This window comes from Cupressus sempervirens, chromosome 8 (genome assembly GCF_028749045.1).
Source record: "Cupressus sempervirens isolate cs-2001-9-10 chromosome 8, ASM2874904v1, whole genome shotgun sequence".
In the NCBI taxonomy this organism is placed as follows: domain Eukaryota; kingdom Viridiplantae; phylum Streptophyta; class Pinopsida; order Cupressales; family Cupressaceae; genus Cupressus; species Cupressus sempervirens.
The window spans coordinates 663,678,266-663,702,155 of record NC_143125.1 but is presented as its reverse complement, the minus strand read 5'-3'; the positions used below and the strand labels follow the sequence as shown (position 1 = coordinate 663,702,155).

At 33.0% G+C, this 23,890-nt stretch overlaps 1 protein-coding gene across 9 annotated transcripts in view; it reads right to left on the bottom strand.

Annotated features, from left to right (window-relative positions):
* Positions 1-23,890, bottom strand: part of ARP9 (actin-related protein 9) — a 329,521-nt gene that overhangs the window by 44,303 nt on the left and 261,328 nt on the right. For 4 of the 9 annotated variants that reach the window (XR_016355759.1, XM_089798714.1, XM_089798720.1 and 1 more), the window contains one exon: positions 19,204-19,650. The exons of 2 other annotated variants lie outside the window; for them this stretch is intronic. Coding sequence is in view for 5 of the 7 variants with exons in the window: in XM_089798714.1 (XP_089654840.1) it covers positions 19,507-19,650 (144 nt within the window). In the remaining 2 variants the exon portion in view is untranslated. Of the gene's footprint in view, positions 1-19,203; positions 19,651-23,890 lie in introns of those variants that run through there. 3 more of the 9 variants (XR_016355760.1, XM_089798718.1, XM_089798715.1) reach the window with 1 other exon arrangement.

Sequence of the window (23,890 nt, the reverse complement as noted above, 5' to 3'; positions counted from 1 at the left end):
TATACATATGGTTATATTAACTAATGATGATAAACTATAGAGACATGTCTCTTCATGAGATATTTCTCCTCTCATATTTATGAGTCTTCAAATCTACATTTGGAAGACATCAATCACATTGGAAATGTTAGTACATTTGAATAAAATGATCCATGTTACTTAACATAGTATTAGATCTAGGTTGCAAGTGTGAGAAATAACAAAAATGAAATGGAGAAGAATTCATACAAGTAGGAAACAAATAGAAAGCAACGATATAGAAAATTACAACTTTAGTGCTGTCCAAAACCAACAATTTATTAAAATCTTCTTGGAAGTGCTTGGATTTCAATCGGAATGAACTACGACGGGGGGAATGGAATACAAGGATTCAGAGAAGAGGGATAAAGCTAGGAGAGACAAACAAATTAGGGATTGTTATATATTTTCACGTCAGCGTTCATGATCTCTAGATCAACATATATTCAGACAATAATCATACAGGAATGCAAATTAGAAACTATTTACCAATAGTGCCAAATTGAAGGAATTGCTTGCAAACCATATATATTATATATTCGGAATGATTCAATAAAATTGGCGCATAAGAGTGGAAAGAATGGGATGCATTGAAGCATTACAATATGACTTCCTTTATGAACATCATGATGCCATCTACAATGGTTTCTAGGACTGGTTAGGACATATCATGTGGATGATTTCATGGGACACTGGATTCTGATTTCATCACATCATAGCCATAGTATAAGTTAAACGTGCACGTTGTTTGTTGTGGCTATCAAGATATTAGGATTCCATAGTAATAATATAAAGGCTACAATATTCAATCTATCCAGGCCTATCAATTAGTGGGTCTACGTACTTGGAGGAAATGGAATGCTAAGATTCCTTCGATGGAGATAGTATAAAGTAGTGATGTCAGGGTTTTAAGTAATAAGGCGAAGTGACTGAAACTACACACCAGAAGAAGGGAATATTTGAATAACGCATACCCTATTAAAGTCATGCATGCAAATATATAAGTTTTGAATAAGCATCAAATTATATGAGCATTTGGTCTCATTCCAAATAAAGCGGCTTTGTTTGCATTGTCTACACAAATAAGCAATAACAAAAATCAAAACATCCTTGAGAAGGAGGTTATAAATATTACTAAGAAAGGATGAAAATGGAGCATCAAAATGTGCTTTTGTTCTTTCCATAATTGAATATGATTCAAAATTGTTCGACAATATAAAAGTGGGAACTTCGGGGGGGGGGCGGAAGAGGGGGGATGATAAACAATGTTCTATTCATGTGCAGATAAGTATATGTTGTCCCTAAGTATTACATTTATCTACTTGTTGTATTCTCTCTAAAATTTTATTTCTACATGTATTATAAAAATTCATTTTACTTGATCTTTTCCTTTATGGTTGAGGAAATTCTTCCAAGAAAAGAAGGTTGGTACTTTACACATGCTACTGAATATTGCGCAGACAAGAATTCATTAGTCATCTGATGATCAAGATGGACAAAGTGAGGCTCTTGAAGGAAACATCTTTAATGATTGAGATTACAAGATCCTTCTACATTAAGAGGGAGTATGACACCTCTTCTAAAATAATACAGGAGCTTAGAAAATTGATACTCAGAGGGAGTCTAGAAATACATGTGCGTAATTGCATGATTTTGATGGGCATACTCTTGAGTGCATTGTGAGGAAGTATTGACTTATCACTAGAAAATCAAAAGATTGATATAAGATTCAGAGTGAGTTTGATAGACATCCTTGGGTGAAAAGAGTTTCTGATGGAGTAACTATAAGACCTGACTTCCCAAGATCATTGTTCAAAAGGAGAAATTTTGAGATGCAATCCCTTGTGGATATATCTTCTCAATGAGGAGAAGTTCTAGGTGAAATTCCTTGTCATGTGCTCTCCTCTATAAGAGAGAAGTCTAAGGTGAAAATCCTTGTTCCACCCTCTAGTAGCAGTTATGGTGGTTCATGTTAGATATCACCTAAGTTACTACATGATGTTGTTATGATATGTAATGAAAGGTAACGATCTTTCATTGACATATATAAACAAAAGATAACCATTATAAGATGACGATCTTATAAATGGTAGACATGTTATCATGACAAACTTCATTAAATTTTTGTCCTAGAGTGTTGGAAATCATGATAACAAACATACAAAAGGTAACCATTGTAAGGTGGTGATCTTATAAATGGTAGACTTGTTATCATGGTTCTTTAGGCCGGATTTTGCCAGACACCATAATAACCAACTTGTTATGATTCTTCGGGTCGGATCTTGTCGGACACCATATAGACCACACTTAAGGTGGTGTTTTTAAAGTTATGGAAATTGCTTCAATTGTGTAGTATGAAAGGTAAAAAATTTAGCCTCATAGTGAATTGAATATCATACCGAGATGATACCACTTCTTATTCTTCAGAGCATAACATGTTCTATAAATCCTGCCTAGTTAAGAGGGAGTGTTAAGGTTGTAGCTTCTATGGGATTGATTTGATCATGAGATACCTTGTTGATGGTAAATCATCTTTAAGATAAATATCTTATATATATAATAAAAATTATATATGTAATATAATATATATTATATATTATACATTATATATTATTATATAATAATATGATCATATATTATATATTATTATACAATAATATAATAACATCTTACATATATGCTTAAAGATGAATTATACATATGATTATATTAACTATAGACGTGCCTCTTCATGAGCCATGTCTACTCTTTAACTAATCATTAACTAATAATGATTGATTTTATCATGAAATACCTTGTTGATGGTAAATCATATTTAAGATAAATATCTTATATATATAATAAATATTATATATGTAATATAATATATATTATACATTATATATTATTATATAGTAATATAATAATATAATAATATATTATGCATTATTATATAATAATATAATAACATACAACATATATGCTTAATGATGAGTTATACATATGGTTATATTAATTGATGATGATTAACTATAGAGACGTGCCTCTTCATGAAACATGTCTCCTCCTCTCATATTTATAAGTTTTCAAATCTACATTTCAAAGACATAAATCACATTGGCAATGTTAGTATATTTGCAGAAAACGATCCATGTTACTTAACAACCTTCTTAGATTATTTGAAAATGACTTATTTCCCCTTTAAAGACGGCGAGAATGAAAAATTTGTTATTTGACTGGGTCTCTTTATTGGTCTTGTCGATCGATGTGCCCAGTATTACCAAGGAGCGTATGCAGTATGTTTATCTCCTACTAAGGCTATCAGGTAACATGCAAAAGAAGACTGTGTTTGGGATTGGTTCCTTCTGTTTGGAATGCATAAATACCAACCATCTACCGTGCATGCAAGGTAGTATTCTATTATCTTTAAAATGTGTTTGTACTCTCCATGCTTCCTATAGCCACTCTTAGAACCAGATGATAACTGGGATTTGGTCTCTTATCTTCCTATTTTCTCTTTCAACTTCTAAAGATCGCTCAATCAATGATGACTTGTACAGTAATTATTTTGTTCAACCTGTCTTTTTCCTAATTTTCCTGGTATGTATATTATTGCGTACCTTGATATGGAACATGTTTATGTTTTGGAGAGAGTAAGTATTCTTCTCCAACCATGCGACTAACTATTGCATGTTGATCACCCTGTGCTCTATTTATCAACCATGGTTAGTTTTGACTCCCAATTATTTATCAACTATCAAGATAGCACACGGGCAACCAATACTAGATCCTGAAGTTTTAAAAAAAAATCATTTATATGGCACGAACAAAAGTATAATCAACTCCAAGGAAGTTTTGTGCAAAGAAGCATCGTTGTTGAGACAACTTAAAGTTGGTGTGAAATAAATTTTCCTATTGCCTCAACCCTATTTCCAACATTGCTCACCCCATCTGTAGACGTCTCTTTCATCTTTATCATCATCGTATCTTTTTTTTCCTTTAAACAAAGTCTCCCAAGAAAGTTGAGCACAAAGAAAATCAGTGCACGTAAATAATATAATTCCTAGAAGACCAATTGTCTATAAGCCGTCTGTTTGCCTTGCACATACATGAATACTTATTATATTAATACATTATTCCTAGGTAATTATTGCTGACAGTATATTTCTTACGAATTATATGTCTGCTCCATGTAGTGTATCCAAATCCCTCTTACTTTTGATAATACAAAATCCTATATTTGATTTTATTATAGCAGAGCTTATGTATTAATGAAGATACAATTTTTCTATTGCATCTTAGGTATTCCTTCAATAAATTTGCAGCCTGGCTCTGATACCATGATAAGGTTTGGATCTCTGCAAATGTAATAATATTGCCGTTATAAATGATATTTTTCAAATGTAGATCCCAAACTCTTATAAATATAAAAGTAGGAGACAAGTCTCTATGAATAATTGTTATTAGTTAATATATATTAAAAAGATAAATCACTATATATATATATATATATATATATATATATATATATATATATATATATATATATATATATATATATATATATATATATATATATAATATATTATATATATAAATAATATGATACATAATATGATATATATAATATTATATGTGTGTGTGTGTGTAGTATATATATCAACATTGTATCTTAAGATTAAATCAATCCAACTCTAGCTATAATCTTAACATTATTATCCAATTATTAAAACTTGATTACAATCTGTAATCCTTTACAACTAAATACCGTTGCAAGTAATTATCGCATCACCCATTATGAAATCCCTAACCCTAAGCCATTTTATACAAGTATTTTTGTCGCTTTAAGGTTAAAATTAGTTACAACATGTCGACCCAAAAATGTCGATTAAATAGTGTTGAACCTCACCGAGGAATTATGGTGTATGTACAGTACTTCCCTGATCAATCACCACAAACTAAAAATATCCCACTTAGAGACTAATTAAACTCGATACCAGACAACAATCTCCCACTTGGAGATTGATCCTATAGCAATGTCACTACTCCATGAGGCTCCCAGTGGATCAAACCACCCCAGACTCAGTTGTACCTTTATTTTGTTCAGTTCAGAAGACCAACCAAAGCTGAAGAGGAGTTAAACTTCTCCTTTGTCACTACCTTTGTAAACATATCTATTGGATTGTCATCTGTATGTATCTTGTCCAACTTTAACTTTCCATCATCCAAAACTGACCAAATGAAATGGTACCACAACTGTATGTGTTTTGTCTTTGAATGCAGAGTAGAATTCTTGGCAAGATGAATGACACTCTAGCTATCTGTAAACAAACTAATTATCCCTTTGTGGGTGTCCCAATTCTTCCAAGAAGAACTAAAGCCATATCATCTCCTTGGATGCCTCCATAGAAGCAACATACTTTGCTTATGTAGTGGATAAAGCATTCACCTTCTGTAACTGAGAAACCCAACTCACCACTACCCCACCAACAGTAAATACATAACATGTAGTACTCCACCTAGTATCAATATCCCCTACCAAATCTAGGTCAACATAGCCTTGTAAGTCAGTAGTAGAGCCCCCAAAATGTAAACACTTACTAGATGTTCCTCTCAAATATCTGAGAATCCATTTTACTATATTCCAATGCTCAATTCCTAGATGACTCATATACCTGCTAATGACTCCCACTGCATGTGCAATATCTAGCCTTGTACATACCATAGCATACATCAAGCTTCCTACAACTGAAGCATAATGTACCTTGGACATCTTATCCTCCTCTTCTTGTATCTTTGGGCACATCTCCTTAGTCAACTTCAATTGATCAAGTACATTTGTGCTGACAACTTTAGCATTCTCCATAGAAACATTGCAACATCTTCTCAATTGTATCTTATGTAACATGTGATATCTAGTGTTGTATTTCATGGGTCATAGTTTTATGCATTTCATTAAGTGAGTTGTTTATATGAGTATTGATAATAGGCACTTTTCATTTATTTAGCAATATGATTAATAATCCATTAACCATCATGACATTCCTAGATAAGTGTAAGGTGCAATATTGGTTTTGAAGTATAAAAGTTGAACATGGGATTAACACTCATAATCCTAGAAATGATTTTATTGCAACTAATATTTAAATGATGCATACATAAAAATCTTATAGAACAACTTTTGAATACATTGAATAAAATCCAAGATTTCATGAAAGGACTATGAAGTATACAACTTGAGATTTATGCAAAGCAATATATTTTGAGAGCAAGGTAGGGTTTGCAACCCAATAAACTAAATCACACAACTTTCTTGTTTTCTCCTAATGACTACACTTCTATTATCATTATTGGAGTTACAACATTTGATCCATCTCATTAAAAATTCATCTTCAACAAGAATCCACAATACAATCAAACGAGAAGTCTCCAACACAAGACATCAAGAACAACTTCAATGCTCTGATTTCGAAATAGCTGCATCATGAGGCCTATCCAAAATCTGCAAAAAAACATAAAGAACTAACCATGGAGTGCTCACCTCCCATCCTAGGCCTCAAATGGCCACCCATCGAGCTCGGAGAAACCGTAACCGACCAGGTGACATTCAAGATCCAAACACCAGGACATAAACATAACATACAATTCTCATCCAAGGTATTCACAACAAGTTTCATCTTGAACCTGTGACAAGGGAGAAGGTGGATCTTTCATGTAGGAGAAGCCAATGTCAAAACATACAAAAATATGCCTCTTCCAAGGCTACAACCTCGCATAGATTCTTATCTTTCATACTCCTTTTCTCTCCAAACAAAATCAATAGGCAGTGACATGCAAGGGCCCATACACCTTGCATTTTATCCCCCTTCTCATCATGAGAAGGGACTCTGCACTAATATGAAATGCAACTAACCCCTTCCCCTTACATGGCCACTTCTACCCTATTCGGGCGTGAGTAATGTCAACACTCGCTTCATAGTTTTCCCAACAAAACAAGGAAAAGAACATGAAAAGAAAAACAAGTAAAAACCTACAATACCCATCCCTCGCATGGTACAAAACATAAACACGATACAATATAAAAGAAATTTACACATACAAGCAATGAACAAATCAATCTAACCATGGCAATGGAGAGGCTCCCTTCACAGTTTCCCCAACAAACAAAGAAAAGAACATGAAAAGAAAAACAAGTAAAAACCCACAATACTCATTCCCTCACATGGTACAAAACACAAACATGATACAATATAAAAGAAATTTACACATACAAGCAATGAACAAATGAATCTAACCATGGCAATGGAGAAGCTACCTTCACAAAGGTTATGAAAAGAGTGAGTTTTGAGATGAGTTAAATCCTCTCCTTGCAAATCCAAACTTGACTTCTCCAAATCTAGAGAATGACTGAACAAACCTCAACTCTTCAAAATGGCCACTAAATAGCTTCTAAACTTATGTACCCAAAATAACAATAACTCCAATCATGACTTTAAGCCTCCTATGGTTTTCTCACTTGCCCCTTCCATCAAGACAACCCTTTTGCAAAAGTGTAAACTTGGGTAACCTCATGAAGATGATCCATTTTCGCACAAAAAAGGAATTCGAGATATTTTAGGGATAATAAATGTTACTAGGAAGTTCTAGAATGGTGAAATAGGTTCCCAACCCATACACATACAACTTCGGTACTTGAATTACATTAAATTTGGCTTCTATGATCAATTTATGACCTATACAAGTGGCTTGAAATATTTGATCTCCAAAATCCTAAGGATGTAACCTTTCCACTAAATCCTAATCAAGGGAAGTTAATTTAGGTTACTAAATAAAACAATCTTAGGTTAACGGGTTACATTGCCAACCCTAATTGACATGTTAGTACTCATATGGTTATAAGAGTGTCAAGAGACACCATAAGATTACTTTTACATAACATTTGACACGTCACAAAATGTAGAATGATACACAAACATTCATATTAGATACAAATAAAACACTTGACAATGAGGTTCAAATCACTTTATTGGATTCAACCTTGGTCTTACAGTTTGCACATAGGTTCGATTACTGTTTCTTCGATTAATTCTATGTTTATTTTCCTACACACTCAATGCGAATATTAGTAGTTTGATAAAATCACTTATATATATATATCAAATTGATCAAAACATTATAACTTTCATTTAAATAAACTTTTCCCATTTATGCACATAGATTAACATCACTAATCTCATAATTGAATCATCGTGACATATTCATCAGTTTGAACTAAACTACTAAAAATAATCATCATAATGCATACATATACTCCAAACAACATAAACATCATCAATAAAGCATACTGAACTACCTGAGTCTGTATATCCTAATCATCAAGTTACCATAATTAACATCATCATCATAAGGTGAAACGCCTCATATCATCATTAGTACAAATCAATGTTTAAATAGTTGAACAATGTAGTAAGTCTTGAATCATGAAGTATCGAAACATGAACATATCAAATGATCTCAATTGTCATTATGACACCTAAAGCATAAAACGTTAATTCATATACATCATCGTAACCATTATACATAAGATAGCCATAATTTATCATGATGTCCTCTATATGGTTTCTAGCAAAGACAACACCATTTTGCCATACCATTGTCTTGTCGTTCTAATAAATCCATTGGAATCTCCTATAAAGGATTTAACAAAAAAATTCATACTTAAATAAGTACATACGAGAAGGGGTCTTACACTATTTACTCTGTAAATCCCTTTTACCTACAAACAACTTACATAAATTCCAAGTCTTATTATTCAACAAGGAGTCCATTTTTTCTATCAGCACAAACTCCCACCAAATCTAAGTATCCACTTACATAGCTTCATCACAACATTCAAGTTCACCAACACCATTTAGTAAAATAGAGTACAAAGAGAGAGAAAATATTTTTGGAGGTCTACTTAGCCTTCTTGACCGTCTAACATTTGCTAGGGTGTGTGGTATTTGTTGTTGCAATTGTTGCAAAGCATGAGAAACTATTGGAACATCATCTTTTGGAGTATCATCTAGCACTACATAACCATATTATTTCTTCTCATACTGTTGCAACAGATCTTTGTACAACACTTTCTCATTGAATATGACATCCATGTTTCTAACAATTTTATGATTTTCAAAATCCCAAAGCTTATAACCAAATTCATCAATGTCATATCCAACAAATACACATTTCTTTGACCTAGCGTCCAGCTTGGTTCTATTTTTAAAATCCATGTGCAAATGCTTCACAACTGAAGGTTTTGAGAAAAGAATAACTCACCTTCTTACAATTCCATGATTTTTTTAGAATATCACAACCCAAAGGAGTAAAGGGACCTTTATATACAACAGTATTGACAACCTTTGCCCATATGTTTAGGGCATCAGGCACTACAATCCTTCCTCTTTCCCTGCCTTCTACTTAGACTAATGTTAACACCTCTTCTCAGCCCAACATGCAACCTCATGCTCCCTGTACACACCATTGTTGTCATGTTCATGCATTCAGCCACTCCATTTTATTGTGGAGTCATTCGAACAGTTTTCAGTTTGCAAATATCATTAGTGGATAAATAATCTTCAAATTCATAACTGCAATACTCACCACCATTATTAGATCAATGACATTTTAATCTCTTACCAGTCTCATTTTCAACCAAGCATTTCTATTTCTTAAAGGTTTGAAATACATTAGATTTATGTCTAAGGAAATAAACCCATACTTTTTTAGTTGCATCATCAATAAATGTAACATAACAATGAGAGCCACCAAAGGAAGATACCTGAGCTAGTCCCCCATACATTTGTATGCACAAGCTTTAATTTCTCATTTTTCTTTTCTTCCCACTCTTCACAAAACTCACTCTCTTTTATTTTCCATACACACAATTTTCACAACAATCCATATGGACACATCTCAAACTTTCTTTGAATGAAGTAATTTCATACATTTCTCAATCATGTGCCCAAGTCTATTGTGTCATAGCGTTATATCAGAATCTATAAAAATTGTTTGTTCTCCCTTCTCAATTGCAATAATTGTTGTTGAACATTCATTATTCTTTGAAACAATTAAAGTAAAAGGAACAATATGACCTATACAAAGATATAAGGTGCCTACTTTCACACCTTTTTTCCTACTATAAGGAAACCTTTTGAAAACCTTTTGAAACCTTCCATTTTTTATCATTAAAAGTAACTACACAACCCTCATCACCAAGTTGCCCTGCTGAAATTAAATTCCTACCTAGCCTTGGAACATGTCTTACCTCATGTAGTAGCCAATGATTTTCATTTTGCAAATTAATTTTAACTTTTCTATTTCCAATAATCTGACCTGGTTCACTATCCCCCAAATAAATAAGCCCAAAATTCCCTTGGACATAGCCAATAAAATAACCTCTATGGGGTGTAGCATGAAATGAAGCCCCAAAATCTAAAACTCAAGAATCATCAACACTTTCTAAAGAAAGAAGCAAAGCAACCTCTTTGGATTCGTTACTTGCCACATTGGCCTCTTTGTTCCCTTTTGGTTTATCTCCTTCATTGTTCTTCCAAGTCCAACAATCTTTCTTCTTGTGTCTTGGTTTCCCACATTACCAACAATCTCTTGATCCAATTGATTAAGACCTCTTCCCCTTTGATTTTTCTCTTGATTTCCCAAAATTTTCAAAATTACTTCATCTATCAGTCGTTCTACCTCTGCTTTGTGTGTTCAAAGCACTTCCTAATGTAGATCCACCTAAGGTTTTCCTACAAGTTTCCTCACTCAGAATAACACCAATCACATCATTAAATTTTAGGGTTTTTGATCTAGAAACAAAATTACTCACAACCATTTTTGTGTCATTCCAGCTTTCAAGCAAGAAACACAAACTCAAGAGAGCCCTAATTTTTTCATCAAAATTGACATTCACAAAAGATAACTGACAACTAACTATATTAAACTCTAAATGATCTATAACAAATCCACCTTATGTCATCTTCATATTAAATAAATGCTTCATGAGAAATACCTTATTTGAAGTGGAGGGCTTTTTATACAACTTTGATAGGGTTTGCATCAACTCTTCTGTCATCTTCGCTTTTGTAATGTTAAATGTCATTGATGGTGTCAGGCATAATCAAATACTTCCAAGTTCCTTTCTATCTAAAATCTCTCAGTACTCATCTGTCAAAGTTCCCAGATTCTTGGTTTTTCCTTCCAATGGCTTCCATTAATCCTTATGATAAAGATAGTCCTCCATTTACATTTTCCATAGCTGAAAGTTCTTCCCATTAAACTTCTCAACCTTCAACTTACCCTTGTCTGTCATCACTCCCACTCAACCATGAGACTTTCCTACAGAGGCTAACTGAAAATTTAAAGGAAAAAAAAAAAAACTCACTCTGATACCACTTGTTAGAATTAACCATAGATAAGAAATAAAAATTACATGCAAATATAACCAATATCAAAAAATAACAAATCACACAGAAGAGAACCCAAGACAAAGATTTAACATAGTTCACCCAGTCCTTGGGCTACATCCACCAAACAATGAATCCAATATTATTATTACCCAGTGATCACAATCTAATTACAATATGTAATCCCTTACAACTCAATAGCACCTCAAGAAGCAATTATCTCATCACCCATTATGAAATCCATAACCTTAAGCCATTTTTATACAAGTATTTTTGTCACTTTAGGGTTAAAATTAGTTACAACATATCAGCCCAAAAATGTCAATTAAATAGCCTCAAACCTTGGCAAGAAATTATGGAGTATGTATAGTACTTCCCTAATAAGTCACCACAAGCAAACATATTTTATCCAAAACCCATGAGATGTTACCAACCCTCCTTGGCAACCATGAACTCAAGCCTTGGGACTGCATATGCAAGTTTTATTTAAAACTTTTATATATTATAAATTAAGTACTTTAAAGATTAATATAGTAATGAAAGTATTATTTTTGACGTTAGACTTCAACAATAGTCTCTCATTCATGCAACTAAAAAAATGTTAATTCTAAAGACAACAATCTTCACAATAAGGTTCTTGATACATATAGAAACTCTTAGTAGTAGCACATGCAATCTTTTTTTTGATTGGGCAAAAAAGATATTTTATAATTAAATAAGTTTGATATTACATCCAAAGTTCATATTTGCAGAGATACTCCTACAAGTAACACCATAAGCACCATTATTAACCCCATCCCATCCCAAGAAAGCTACATATTCTTGGCATCCCTTACCTAACTACTCTGCTATATACAACATTTCCATCATCACAAGATGTCAAAGTAACAAAACTTGAAGAGGCCATTGAGAGACATACACAACTACAACATTGGGCCATTAAAAGCTCATTATATAGATTTGAAGACATGTCTTTAACAAATGACCTTACACAAACCCTTGCTTCTTAGCACATATGGTCTTCACCTTCTTTGCCTTTTTGATCTTTGTCTTCTAGTTCAAGCCTTCCAATACTGACATCCTACTTTGACATCATGTTTCCCACCAAGATGCAGCATAGGAGAAGCACCCATTAACTGGCTTGTAATTCTCTTCTTGAGCTCCCTATTTTGAGCTTACTTTATTTCCTCTACTTCCTTTTCTTTCACAAATTCCTTAAAATCATTCCATTTAGTTGGTTGCCTAGCCATCTAATGCAGAACAAGCTAGGACAATCCCCAAAGGAGATGTCATAGCCCTCAACAATCAATGACACAAGATGCAGCATGGGATGAGCACCCATTGACTATCTTGTAATTCTCTTCTTGAGCTCCCTGTTTTGAGCTTACTTTATTCCCTCTACTTCCTTTTCTTTCACAAATTCCTTAAAATCATTCCATGTAGCTAGTGGCCTAGCCATTTGATGCAGAACAAGACAAGACAATCCCCAAAGGAGATGTCATAGCCCCCAACAATTAACCACACAATAAAATATAAATGATAACATGAATATTTAGGTCCAAAACACTATCAATTCTCATAATAGAATCATAAAATTTAGATCCAGCATGCCTAACTATAAGGCCTTATGGGTTATGACCAGATACATTAGTAATTAGAATAACCATTCTGCAAGACCTCGCAAGATCCAAACTCTAGCTATCCCAAATAAACAATTTGTAGAAAACCCCAAGAAGAATCTAAACTTATGCTCGCAAGCCACCAAACAACCTTCTTATTTTCCCAAGACCACACTTAGCTACTAGCTCTTGCCAATCTTCAATCCTCTCAACTACTCCACGTTGAACTCATGCTCACTAAATAATGACTCTAGACAAGACAAGACCCTCTACTTATATTAAACCAAGCCATAGGTCGGCCTAGCAAGTTACATTAAATAGGAACTCACATTAAATAAACTCTCAAGCCAGAAGTCAGCTTGGCAACAAACATTAAATAACTAAATACTTAGGATAGGCCCCAAGTTTACAATCGTAACTAACATGTAAGACCAGATAAGAGTACATGTACTTAGACATAGATCCATATGACAACCAACTATCCAAATCCAAGAGCGCATAAGCCAAATCCCTTGAATCGAAGCTCATGAATACAATTTGCAAGCTCTATCAGTAAATCAAGAACACGTTACCAGCAACCACCAAAAAAGGTCTAACTCCAAAACAATTATTCAATCATTATGTGCACTTCAGAAAAGGTTGTTGAATATGTCTCGAACATAACCATAAATGTGCAAACCACAAGTGCACAAATCCAAGCTTGATGCTCCTGCATCAAACACCCCAAGTATGAAGATAAGATGTTCTTAACAACTTGAAGAACATCTTTTAGGGTTCATCACATAAACCTCAAACTACTTCTTCACATACATGTCCTCCAAGTTAAGAACATGTACACTCTTTCCTTAATTCAACTTCTTCAAACCTTTTCTTGCAACTGTCATCTTTACATTTGTCCTCGGTGTGCAATTAGTATATTTTCCATGTCAATCTCTAACCCTTCAAGAATCCTTCAACTCAACTCAATTTGGCTATCAAAACTCAAGTTCCTCCTACCAAGCTCTATATTCTACAAACGAAAAAGGGAATGCTTCCTACTAACCTTTTCAACAATAAACACACTCTTGACACAATCATGCATTGCTCTGCAATCATACTGCCAAGGTCTACCAAGCAATATGTGACAACTACTCATGTCCACAATATCACACAACACCTGATCCACACATTGTCCACTCCAAAAATTAACAAGACATTGCTCCTTCACTTCCAAAGCATGTTCATCTTGCAACCAACTGATCCTCTAAGGACAAGGATGTCTCACTCTCTTTAATACAAGTTTCTGAACCATTTCCTCAACAACTAGGTTATCAGTATTAACACCATTCGCAACACCTTCCAATATTTACTTGCAGATTTACGAGTCCTACACAGATTCCTCTTTTGACAAGGTTCTAATATCTTCTTACCAAGCAACACTCTTTGAAACAACAAATTATCCCCCTCTATCTCAGGCTCATAACTCTCAAACCACACAATGACTTGGCAACAAACATTAAATACATGAAATAACTAAATATGTAGGACAAGCCCAAAGTTTACAATCATAAGTAACTCATAAGACCAAATAAGAGTATGTACACTTAGACATAGGTCCAAGTTCCAACTAACTATCAAAACTCAAAAGTGCATAAGCCAATTCCCTTGGATAGAAACTTGCAAATATAATCTCCAAGGTTTGCCAATAAATTAGGAAAACATTACCAAAAGGGTCTAACTCCAAGACGATTACTCCATCATTATGTGCACTTAGGACAAGGTTGCCCACTATGTCTCGAATGTTAGCTTATGGTGACTGATGAGGGAAGTATTGTAAATGCTCCATAATTCCATGACAGGGTTTTTTTTGGGGCTATTTTATCAGCATTTTTGGGGCCGACATGTTGTACTAATTTTAACCCTAAAGCGGCAAAATTACTTGTATAAAATGGCTTAGGGTTAGTGATTTCAAAATGTGTGATGTGAAAATTACTTTTTGTGGCAGTATTGAACTGTAAGAGATTACAAAGTGTAATAAGGTTGTAATCATCGGATAATAAAAATATTGGACTTTCTATTTGGTGGATGTAGCCCAGGGATTAGGTGAACCACGTTAAATATGTGTCTTGTGTTCTATTCTATGTGATTTATTATTTTCTGATATTGGTTATATTTGCATTATTGTTATCTTTGTCTCTTTAAATCCTAACATCAAACATAACCCTAACTGCGTGAACCATAAGTCCACAAATCCAAGCTCGATGCTCCTACATACAAGATTACTAACTACCCTAAGATGCTCCTACATCACCATCCTAATCTCCTTCTACTCAAATATTCTCCACTTGGGAAATGGTTGTCAATTTTCTGAAGAATGCATGAGATGTCACCAACCCTCCTTGGCAACTATGAAATCGAGCCTTGCCACTACGTATGCAACTTTTATTTCCCTTCCAATATTATAAATCAAGTACTTCAAAGATTACAATACTAATGAAAGTATTACTTTTGACTTTTGACTTCAACAATAGTTTCTTATTCATGAAAATAAAAAAATCTTAATTCTAAAAATTGTTAACAATCTTTAGGATAAGGTTTTTTATACATATAGAAATGTTTAGTACAAGCGTGTGCAATCCTTTTTTGATCAAGCAATAAAGATATTTTATAGTTAAATAAGTTTGATATTACATGGAAGTTCATATTTGCAAAGATACTCCAATAGGCAAAACACCATAAACACCATTATCTACCACATCCCATGTCAAGGAAGCTACATATTCTTAGCATCCCTTACCCAACTACTCTACTATATACAACATTTTCATCGTCATAAAATGTCAAAGTAACAAAATTTGAAGAGGCCATCAAGAGTCATACATAACTACAAAGTTTGGTCATTAACAACTAATATTAAAGATATAAAGACATGTATTTAATGAATGATACACAAACCCTTGCTACTTAGGACACATGGTCTTCATCCTCTTTGCCTTTTTGATCTCCTTCTTCAAGTTTGAGCCTTCCAATACCAACATCCCCCTTTGACATTGTGTTTCCCACCAAGACGCAGCATGGGATGAGTACCCACTGATTTTCTTGTAATTATATTCTTCACCTCTTTGTTTTGAGCTTACTATGCCTCCTCTCCAATCTACCCTAACAATAGCCCGGTGAACCCCCATTACTCCTCATGTCTTCCCAACTTCATTGCCCAAGCCATAAGTACCAATGTGATATCAACATTAACTCTACATTTGTACTCTATTTCCAAAAAATCAACTCCCAACAATGACTATTATCTAAAAAAACCTGGTTATCAACCTTCACCTAGAGATTTTCCTACAGAAAGACTACTGGGTTCTCAAAGTCTTAAGAGAGAAATCTGTTTCCATTATGTTGTCCGCAATTTTGTATTTGCAAAATTGGGAGAACACTATAATTTGTTTTTAGTTTAACTCTCTAAGATAACTTCTTGGTTGCATTGTGTGTTTTTTTATTTTATTTTTCATCTCGAGTACGTTGTTTTTTGAGTTCCACTCATTTTGAGCTATCATAGGCCTAATGCAAAGCTATATTCTAAGAGATTATAAGGAATTGACTTACCAACAATTTTAAGCCTAGCCACACATCCATGTTCTTTTTCTAAAGTTCGCAATGTGGAATCAAAAGTCCACCAAGACCTCTTAAGTCATTAAATATGAGCTTTTTGTGAATTATTACATATTGTCTTGGGTGTCAATCACTTATGATAAAGAAATTAAAATCCACCATTACATATGTGAAAGAAAAATTGTAAAATATAGTGGAATTTAACAATGTCAGTAGACCTTTAAAGTCTAAATGCTTTGCTTCTTTTTTACTCAAAATGCTTGTAAAAGTTAACGTACAACCTACATTTTGCTTGAAGTCACTATTTTTTCTAAGGCATTACCAGTCTTAATTTTAAAAGTTAATGATATAAGTGGACCTCTAAAGCCTATTTGCAATCATTCATTTTGACTTCTATAGCATAAGCATGCCTGTAGTTAAGTCTTAAAAGCCCAAACAACATATAGTTATTTGTTTTGTCTCGAAAAATGACTTAAAATATGTGACTTGTATATTCATGTCTATAAAACTCATCTATGCCTTGACATGTCGTTTTATAATGTAAATGAAAGTGAATTTTATATTGTGGATGGCCATCTTACGTTTTAACATAAAACCTTTATATACTTGCAAACACTGCATAGCACGTTATCTCCATTATTACTTTATTTTAATAACTCAAATCAGCTAACAATCAACTTCCAAAAGCTCAACACCAATAATATTAAAATAATTTTATGAATATTACATATGTGAAGAGGCATTAAAAGACCCTCACAGGTATTGGTAACACATTTCATGTTCATGAGGCAATGTTTGGAGTTAACACGTTGAATCAAAAGCCTGTACTAAGGCTTTAACAAGTTGTTTTTAAAAAACAAATGCATTTCCAACTTGCGGTGTTAATACAAAACTCCATCACTATTATTTCTAGACACGTTGAACATGTGCAACATTACAATAAAAGTCCATCTAGGGCAAATACAATTGATTTTGCAAAGGAGGTCATTTCAAGATTGTAATATGAGTCTCAAAGCCTATCTAATGGGGAAAAAAACCATTTGTAGCTTGTAATAAGCAATGCAAGCTACATTTCACTCTCACGGCATCGTTTCCTAAGTTTTGGAGAAAAGATTTTAAAGTATGTTTTTAAGTTTGTGCAAGTTGTTTTTTTTTTCTTGCTGATTGAAAAGAGGATTCTTCGCTTTAAAAGTTTGAAGAGTATTATTTGTAAAGCCCTACCAATTTTCCCAAAAATGATGCAAGTTGAAATACAGGATTTCACCCCAAAGAAAAAAATTCAAGAACGTGTATTTTCCCCACTTGCAAATGAAATCAAAATCCCTATTTGTAAATTCATTTTGCTATTAAAGAGATAAGTTTTCACCCTACTTGCAAGTGGGCTTTAAAACCCCACTTGCAAGTGCCTTCAAAGCACAAATGAAGTATATTTACCAACTTGCACGGGGGCTTTATAAACTCGTTTCCAAGCAACGAACCTTTCCAAAATGACTTGTAATCCAATTAAGCTATCGCAGTTATAAGTGCATACCCACACTTATGTCTCCGTGTGTGCACATTATTTTGACACCAAGTATATGCATTTTATTTAACTGCAATGCTCTAGAAAAGCTTTGTATTTCATCTTTTCTCCCATTTGACACCATGTACTTGTATTTCATGCATTCACAATGCTCTGGAAAAACTTTGTATTTCATCTCTCCTTCTAATTTAAGAGCTAATTCCTTATGTTTTCCCTTACGATTTGATTGTCCAACATGTATAGCTCTAGATTTAACCAAGTCATCATTTTGACACCAAGTATATGCATTTCATTTAGCTGCAATGCTCTAGAAAAGCTTTCTAGTTCATCTTTTCTCCCATTTGACACCGTGTACTTGTATTTCATTCACTCGTAATGCTCTAGAAAAACTCTGTATTTCATCTCTCCTTCCAATTTAAGAGCTAATTCTTTCTGTTTTCCCATAAGATTTGATTTTCCATCATGCATAGCTCTACATTTACCAAGTCCTAGTTTAGACGAAAGATCCACAACTTCACCTATTTTGCCCATATAATCTACTTAAGTAACAAATCATGACGTAGTCTTATTTTGCAAACAGATTCCAAGACTAATCACATGAAAGAGCCATATAAGGAAACAGATGAGTGACGAAATGATTGCGAACATGGGATGCTTTCAAGGAAGAGATGAAAAGAAGTGTTGAGAGGATGCTTTTCCAATAAAGGCTTACGTGATGCAAAATGATCTAAAATCGAAGGTTCAAAACTCTATTTGCCTTCCCTGCTCAGACATGGCTATCTGAACTACTCAATATTTTATTATGTGCAATCAAATTTTTAATAGATGGATTATGGTATCAATTATTAAAACTAGACAAATGTCTACTAAACAATCCAATTACTATTAAGTAATTCACTATTTTATGTTACTTTTATACATGAAAAATCATTAAGATTTAACCAAAAATAATAAACAATTCAAAAATTGTTTATGGTTATGATTTCAAATCAAAATCCAAATGAAGACTACAATGCCAACAGAAAAATTGAAAAATTGAGGTCTCAAGCACTCATTGCCAAATTAACAAGAGCAACATATGTTGGCATTATAAATATTTAATTTTGAGAAATTTATCTTTTTCTTTTAAATTTAGGCAAATGAATGAGAGTACAAATACATTTCTAGGCTTTTAATATATGATTCACATCTAATTATTTATATATCATGATGCTTGTGTTTGCAACAAGATCAAGTCTTTGTACATTCGACCACTCTATGAATTCCACTACACACCTAATAAATGTTAGAGCACAAATACATTTCTAGGCTTTTACCATATGATTCACATCTAATTATTTATATACCATGAGGTTTGTGTTTGGAACAAGATTGAATCTTTGTACTTTTGACCACTCCCTATATGAATTCCCCTACGCACCCAATGTTCTCGTTGAATCCATGCATCTCGACCAAAATCTAAATTACCAAGAACCTACAAAAAAAGGAAGAATTTGTAGTTTTATACAAAAACAAAACAAAATTGATGTATATAAAGAATATAAGAGGCAAAATTGGAGCATAATAAAGAACCTACATTATTTACAACTATATTAGATACATTGCAATACTAATAAAGATGGCAATGTCAAAGTGCATGCCAAATATAGGAGTAAAATATATCTTTATTTGTTCACAATTAAAGGCTAATGGCAAGAGTGTAAATAAGGACTCAACATGCAAACAAAAAGTTGTATTGTAGTTCCAAGAATCAAATTGAAGTGTGGGAGGTTACACCCCTTGCAAGGATCTGGCAACAATGCCTAGTGCATGCTCCCCATCATGATATAAGGCAAGGATGAGGGATGGAGCCTATGGCACAAACCAAATTAAGGCCTTCATAACAACATTGAATTACATGGTATACATCATTTCAGGACTAAATCCACATATGGCATTCTCAACAATGAACACATGAGAAAGCCAAAAAATGTGTTTTAAATTTGCTTGGGCATCTTAGCCAACAAGTCCTTAGCATGGTCTTGTGAGTCTTGACCCCAGATTCCTAGTTGAAGCCCAAAGACACACAAGTCTTACAATAGGACTCGCTGGTCTTAGCTCTCGAGTTTGTGGCGAGTTGACTCAAACCAACACAAGACTCACTAGACATGTGAGTTTTCCAATTACAATCCTAATTTTTATTATTGCCTAGATCACTTCTACAAATCTATGGGAAAAGAACAAAAATGCATGCTGATTTGTCCAAGCAATTGCAAAAGTAATGGAATTTCAACTAGCTTTTCATGCTACGGTTGATGAGCATCCATGTTGTAAGGACTAGGGGTGAATTTGGTTGAAATAACAAATGTATTTATGTTTAAAATGTACACAAGTGATGTCTTTTTTCCCTATAATCGGTAATGGGTCAAAGACTAGATTAATTATTATTATATGTTAAACTTGAGTAGATTTGAACCCAAGACCTTCCAGATCAGAGGTTCACAAGTTAATGTTGTGCTATAAGCTATTGCCTTATATGCAGGTGATGTTGATAAGGCTACGTGATCTACATAATTTTGCTATGGTTGTGATTGGTGTAAGGTCAATGTTATTTTCCACTTTGATGTCATTTATGTAATAGATAGTCTTGGTCGAAAGAGATCTACAAGGCTTGGTTTTAGATAAATGCAATTGTTATATAAAATGGCTATAAATGTCAATGGTGTTGTCTTTGGCTATATTCAATATAATGGAAGATAATCTTCTTCGAGTGCATCTAGAATGCACTTTCATTGACTCCCACCTCATGATCTTTGCATTTCTAACTTGCATAGCTAAGCTCAATTTTTTGGTGGATAATAATATAAACATGAAAATTAGATCCAATGATCTCCTTGCTAATAGAGTATTAGTGTCAATATTCTATTAGTTTTTACTTGTAAATAAGAGAGACATAACTTGTTGATATGGCATAAATAGAATAAACCATCTATTTATTAGATTAAATTGTAGTAATTGAAAGATCTAATTCATTAATGTTAACCTAGTCATATATATCTTATCCTATTTAAATCATCCTTTAAAAATTTGTTTTGCATTTTAGATTTGTCAATATTTAAATTCTATTAGAGAAATACTTTATTTTGAAAACTTTGTCTTGGTTAACTTTTTGTCCTACAATAGGGACTAATTCACGATTTTGCTAAGGTTGTGATTGGTGTTAGGTCAATGTTATTTTCCACTTTGATGTCATTTATGTAATAGATAGTCTTGGTTGAAAGAGATCTATAAGGCTTGGTTTTAGATAAATGCAATTGTTATATAAAATGGCTATAAATGTCAATGATGTTGTCTTTGGCTATGTTCAATATAATGAAAGATAATCTTCTTCGATTGCATCTAGAATGCACTTTCATTGACTCCCACCTCATGATCTTTGCATTTCTAACTTCCATAGCTAAGCTCAATTTTTTGGTGGATAATAATATAAACATAAGAATTAGATCTAATGATCTCCTTGCTAATAGAGTACAAGTGTCAACATTCTATTAGTTTTTACTTGTAAATAAAAAAGACAACTTGTTGATATGGCATAAAAAGAATAAACCATCTATTTATAAAATTAAAATTGTAGGATTTGAAAGATCTAATTCATTAATGTTAACCTAACCCTATATATCTTACCCCATTTAAATCATCCTTTAAAAAGTTGTTTTATATTTTAGATTTGTCAATATTTAAATTCTTTTACAGAAATACTTTATTTTGAAAACTTTGTCTTGGTTAAGTTTTTGTGCTACTAAAGGGACTAGTTCACAATTTTGCTAAGGTTGTGATTGGTTTTAGGTCAATATTATTTTCTACTTTGATGTAATTTATGTAATAGATAGTCTTGGTCGAAAGAGATCTACAAGGCTCAGTTTTAGATAAATGCATTTGTTATATAAAATGGCTATAAATGTCAATGATGTTGTCTTTGGCTATGTTCAATATAATGGAAGATAATCTTCTTCAGCTGCATCTAGAATGCACCATTATTCACTCCCACCTCATGATCTTTGCATTTCTAACTTGCATAGCTAAGCTCAATTTTTTGGTGGATAATAATATAAACATGAAAATCAGATATAATGATCTCCTTGCTAACAGAGTACAAGTGTCACCATTCTATTAGTTTGTACTTGTAAATAAAAAAGACATAACTTATCGATATGCCATAAATAGAATAAACCATCTATTTATTAGATTAAATATTGTAGGAATTGAAAGATCTAATTCATTAATGTTAACCTAATCCTATATATCTTACCCCATTTAAATCATCCTTTAAAACTTTGTTTTATATTTTAGATTTGTCAATATTTAAATTATGTTAGAGAAATACTTTATTTTGAAAATGATAAATAATCTTTTTAAGAAAAAAATGTTGGATTAATTTAATTTTTTCTATAAGTTTCGTAGAACTATTTTATCATTTACTCATGTTAAGATTATTATTTACATGTCAAGTTGTAAACATCATTTAAGCTAATAAAATCAATAATATCAATAGTCCATTGAAGTTAATACCATCCATGCTTGAGTGGGCCCCACTTGCATTGCACTCTTTTGTTTGTTCTAGTCCTCACATTCCCCCACAAAGGGTGGAATCTACAAACCTTCCCATCTGCCTCTCATTTTTTCATCCCAATATGTAATGTTTGTCTTTCTTTAACTCATAATCCTACTTTAAGTAGTTTCTATAATGGTTGCCCCTATCTTATTTGCCAATTGTACCCATTCCATTTTCCTATCCTTGAATATTCTCTCATTTTGGTTCTTCCATATCTCTCATATTAATGTTAAAGGGGCAATAATCCATATGATTGTTCTAATCAATGACAGGCTAGCATTGAAATAGGCTTAGTTAGAGATTTGTTAGGGGGAGTAATGATCCATCTTAGTTTATTGCATAGCCATTGCTTGATGTGACTAGTATACTCACAACTTAGAAGAATATGATCTATTGATTCTTTTTCTTTTTCACATAGTAGACACATGTTGGGTCCTTCGTATAGTCCATTTTGATGGACTCGTCTCCTGCAACAATCCTCTTATGTAGGTAATCTAGTTTAACAATCCTACTTTTAGCAAGCAATTCCTATCCCAACACAACCTTATTGGGATCTTTATTTTCTAACTTTGTTGTTTTTTGATTAGGTACTTATAGATGTCTTTTGTATTGTACTCTTGTTTTTTAGCGAACCCGCACCAATCTATCCTTATCTTGTGAAGATTATTATTTACATGTCAAGTTGTAAAAATCATTTAAGCTAATAAAATCATGTTGGAGTCTTTCTTCAACTCATAATCCTACTATGCCATGTTGGAGTCTTTCTTTAGCTCATAATCCTACTATAAACAGTTTCTATGATGGTTGCCCCTATCTTATTTGCTAGTTGTACCCATTCCATTTTCCTATCCTCAAATACTCTCTCATTTCAAACCTTAAGTATCTCCTATATTAATATTGAAGGGGCAATAAACTATATGGTTGTTTGGATCAATGATGGTCTAGCATTGAAATAGTTTAAGAGGTTTGTTAAGGAGAGTAGTGATCCATCTTAGTTTATTACATCGCCATTGCTAGTAGTGGTTACTATACTGACAATTGAGAAGAATATAATCTATTGATTCTTCTGCTTGTTCATAGAGTGGAAACTTGTTGGGTCCTTCATAGCACATTTTGATGGACT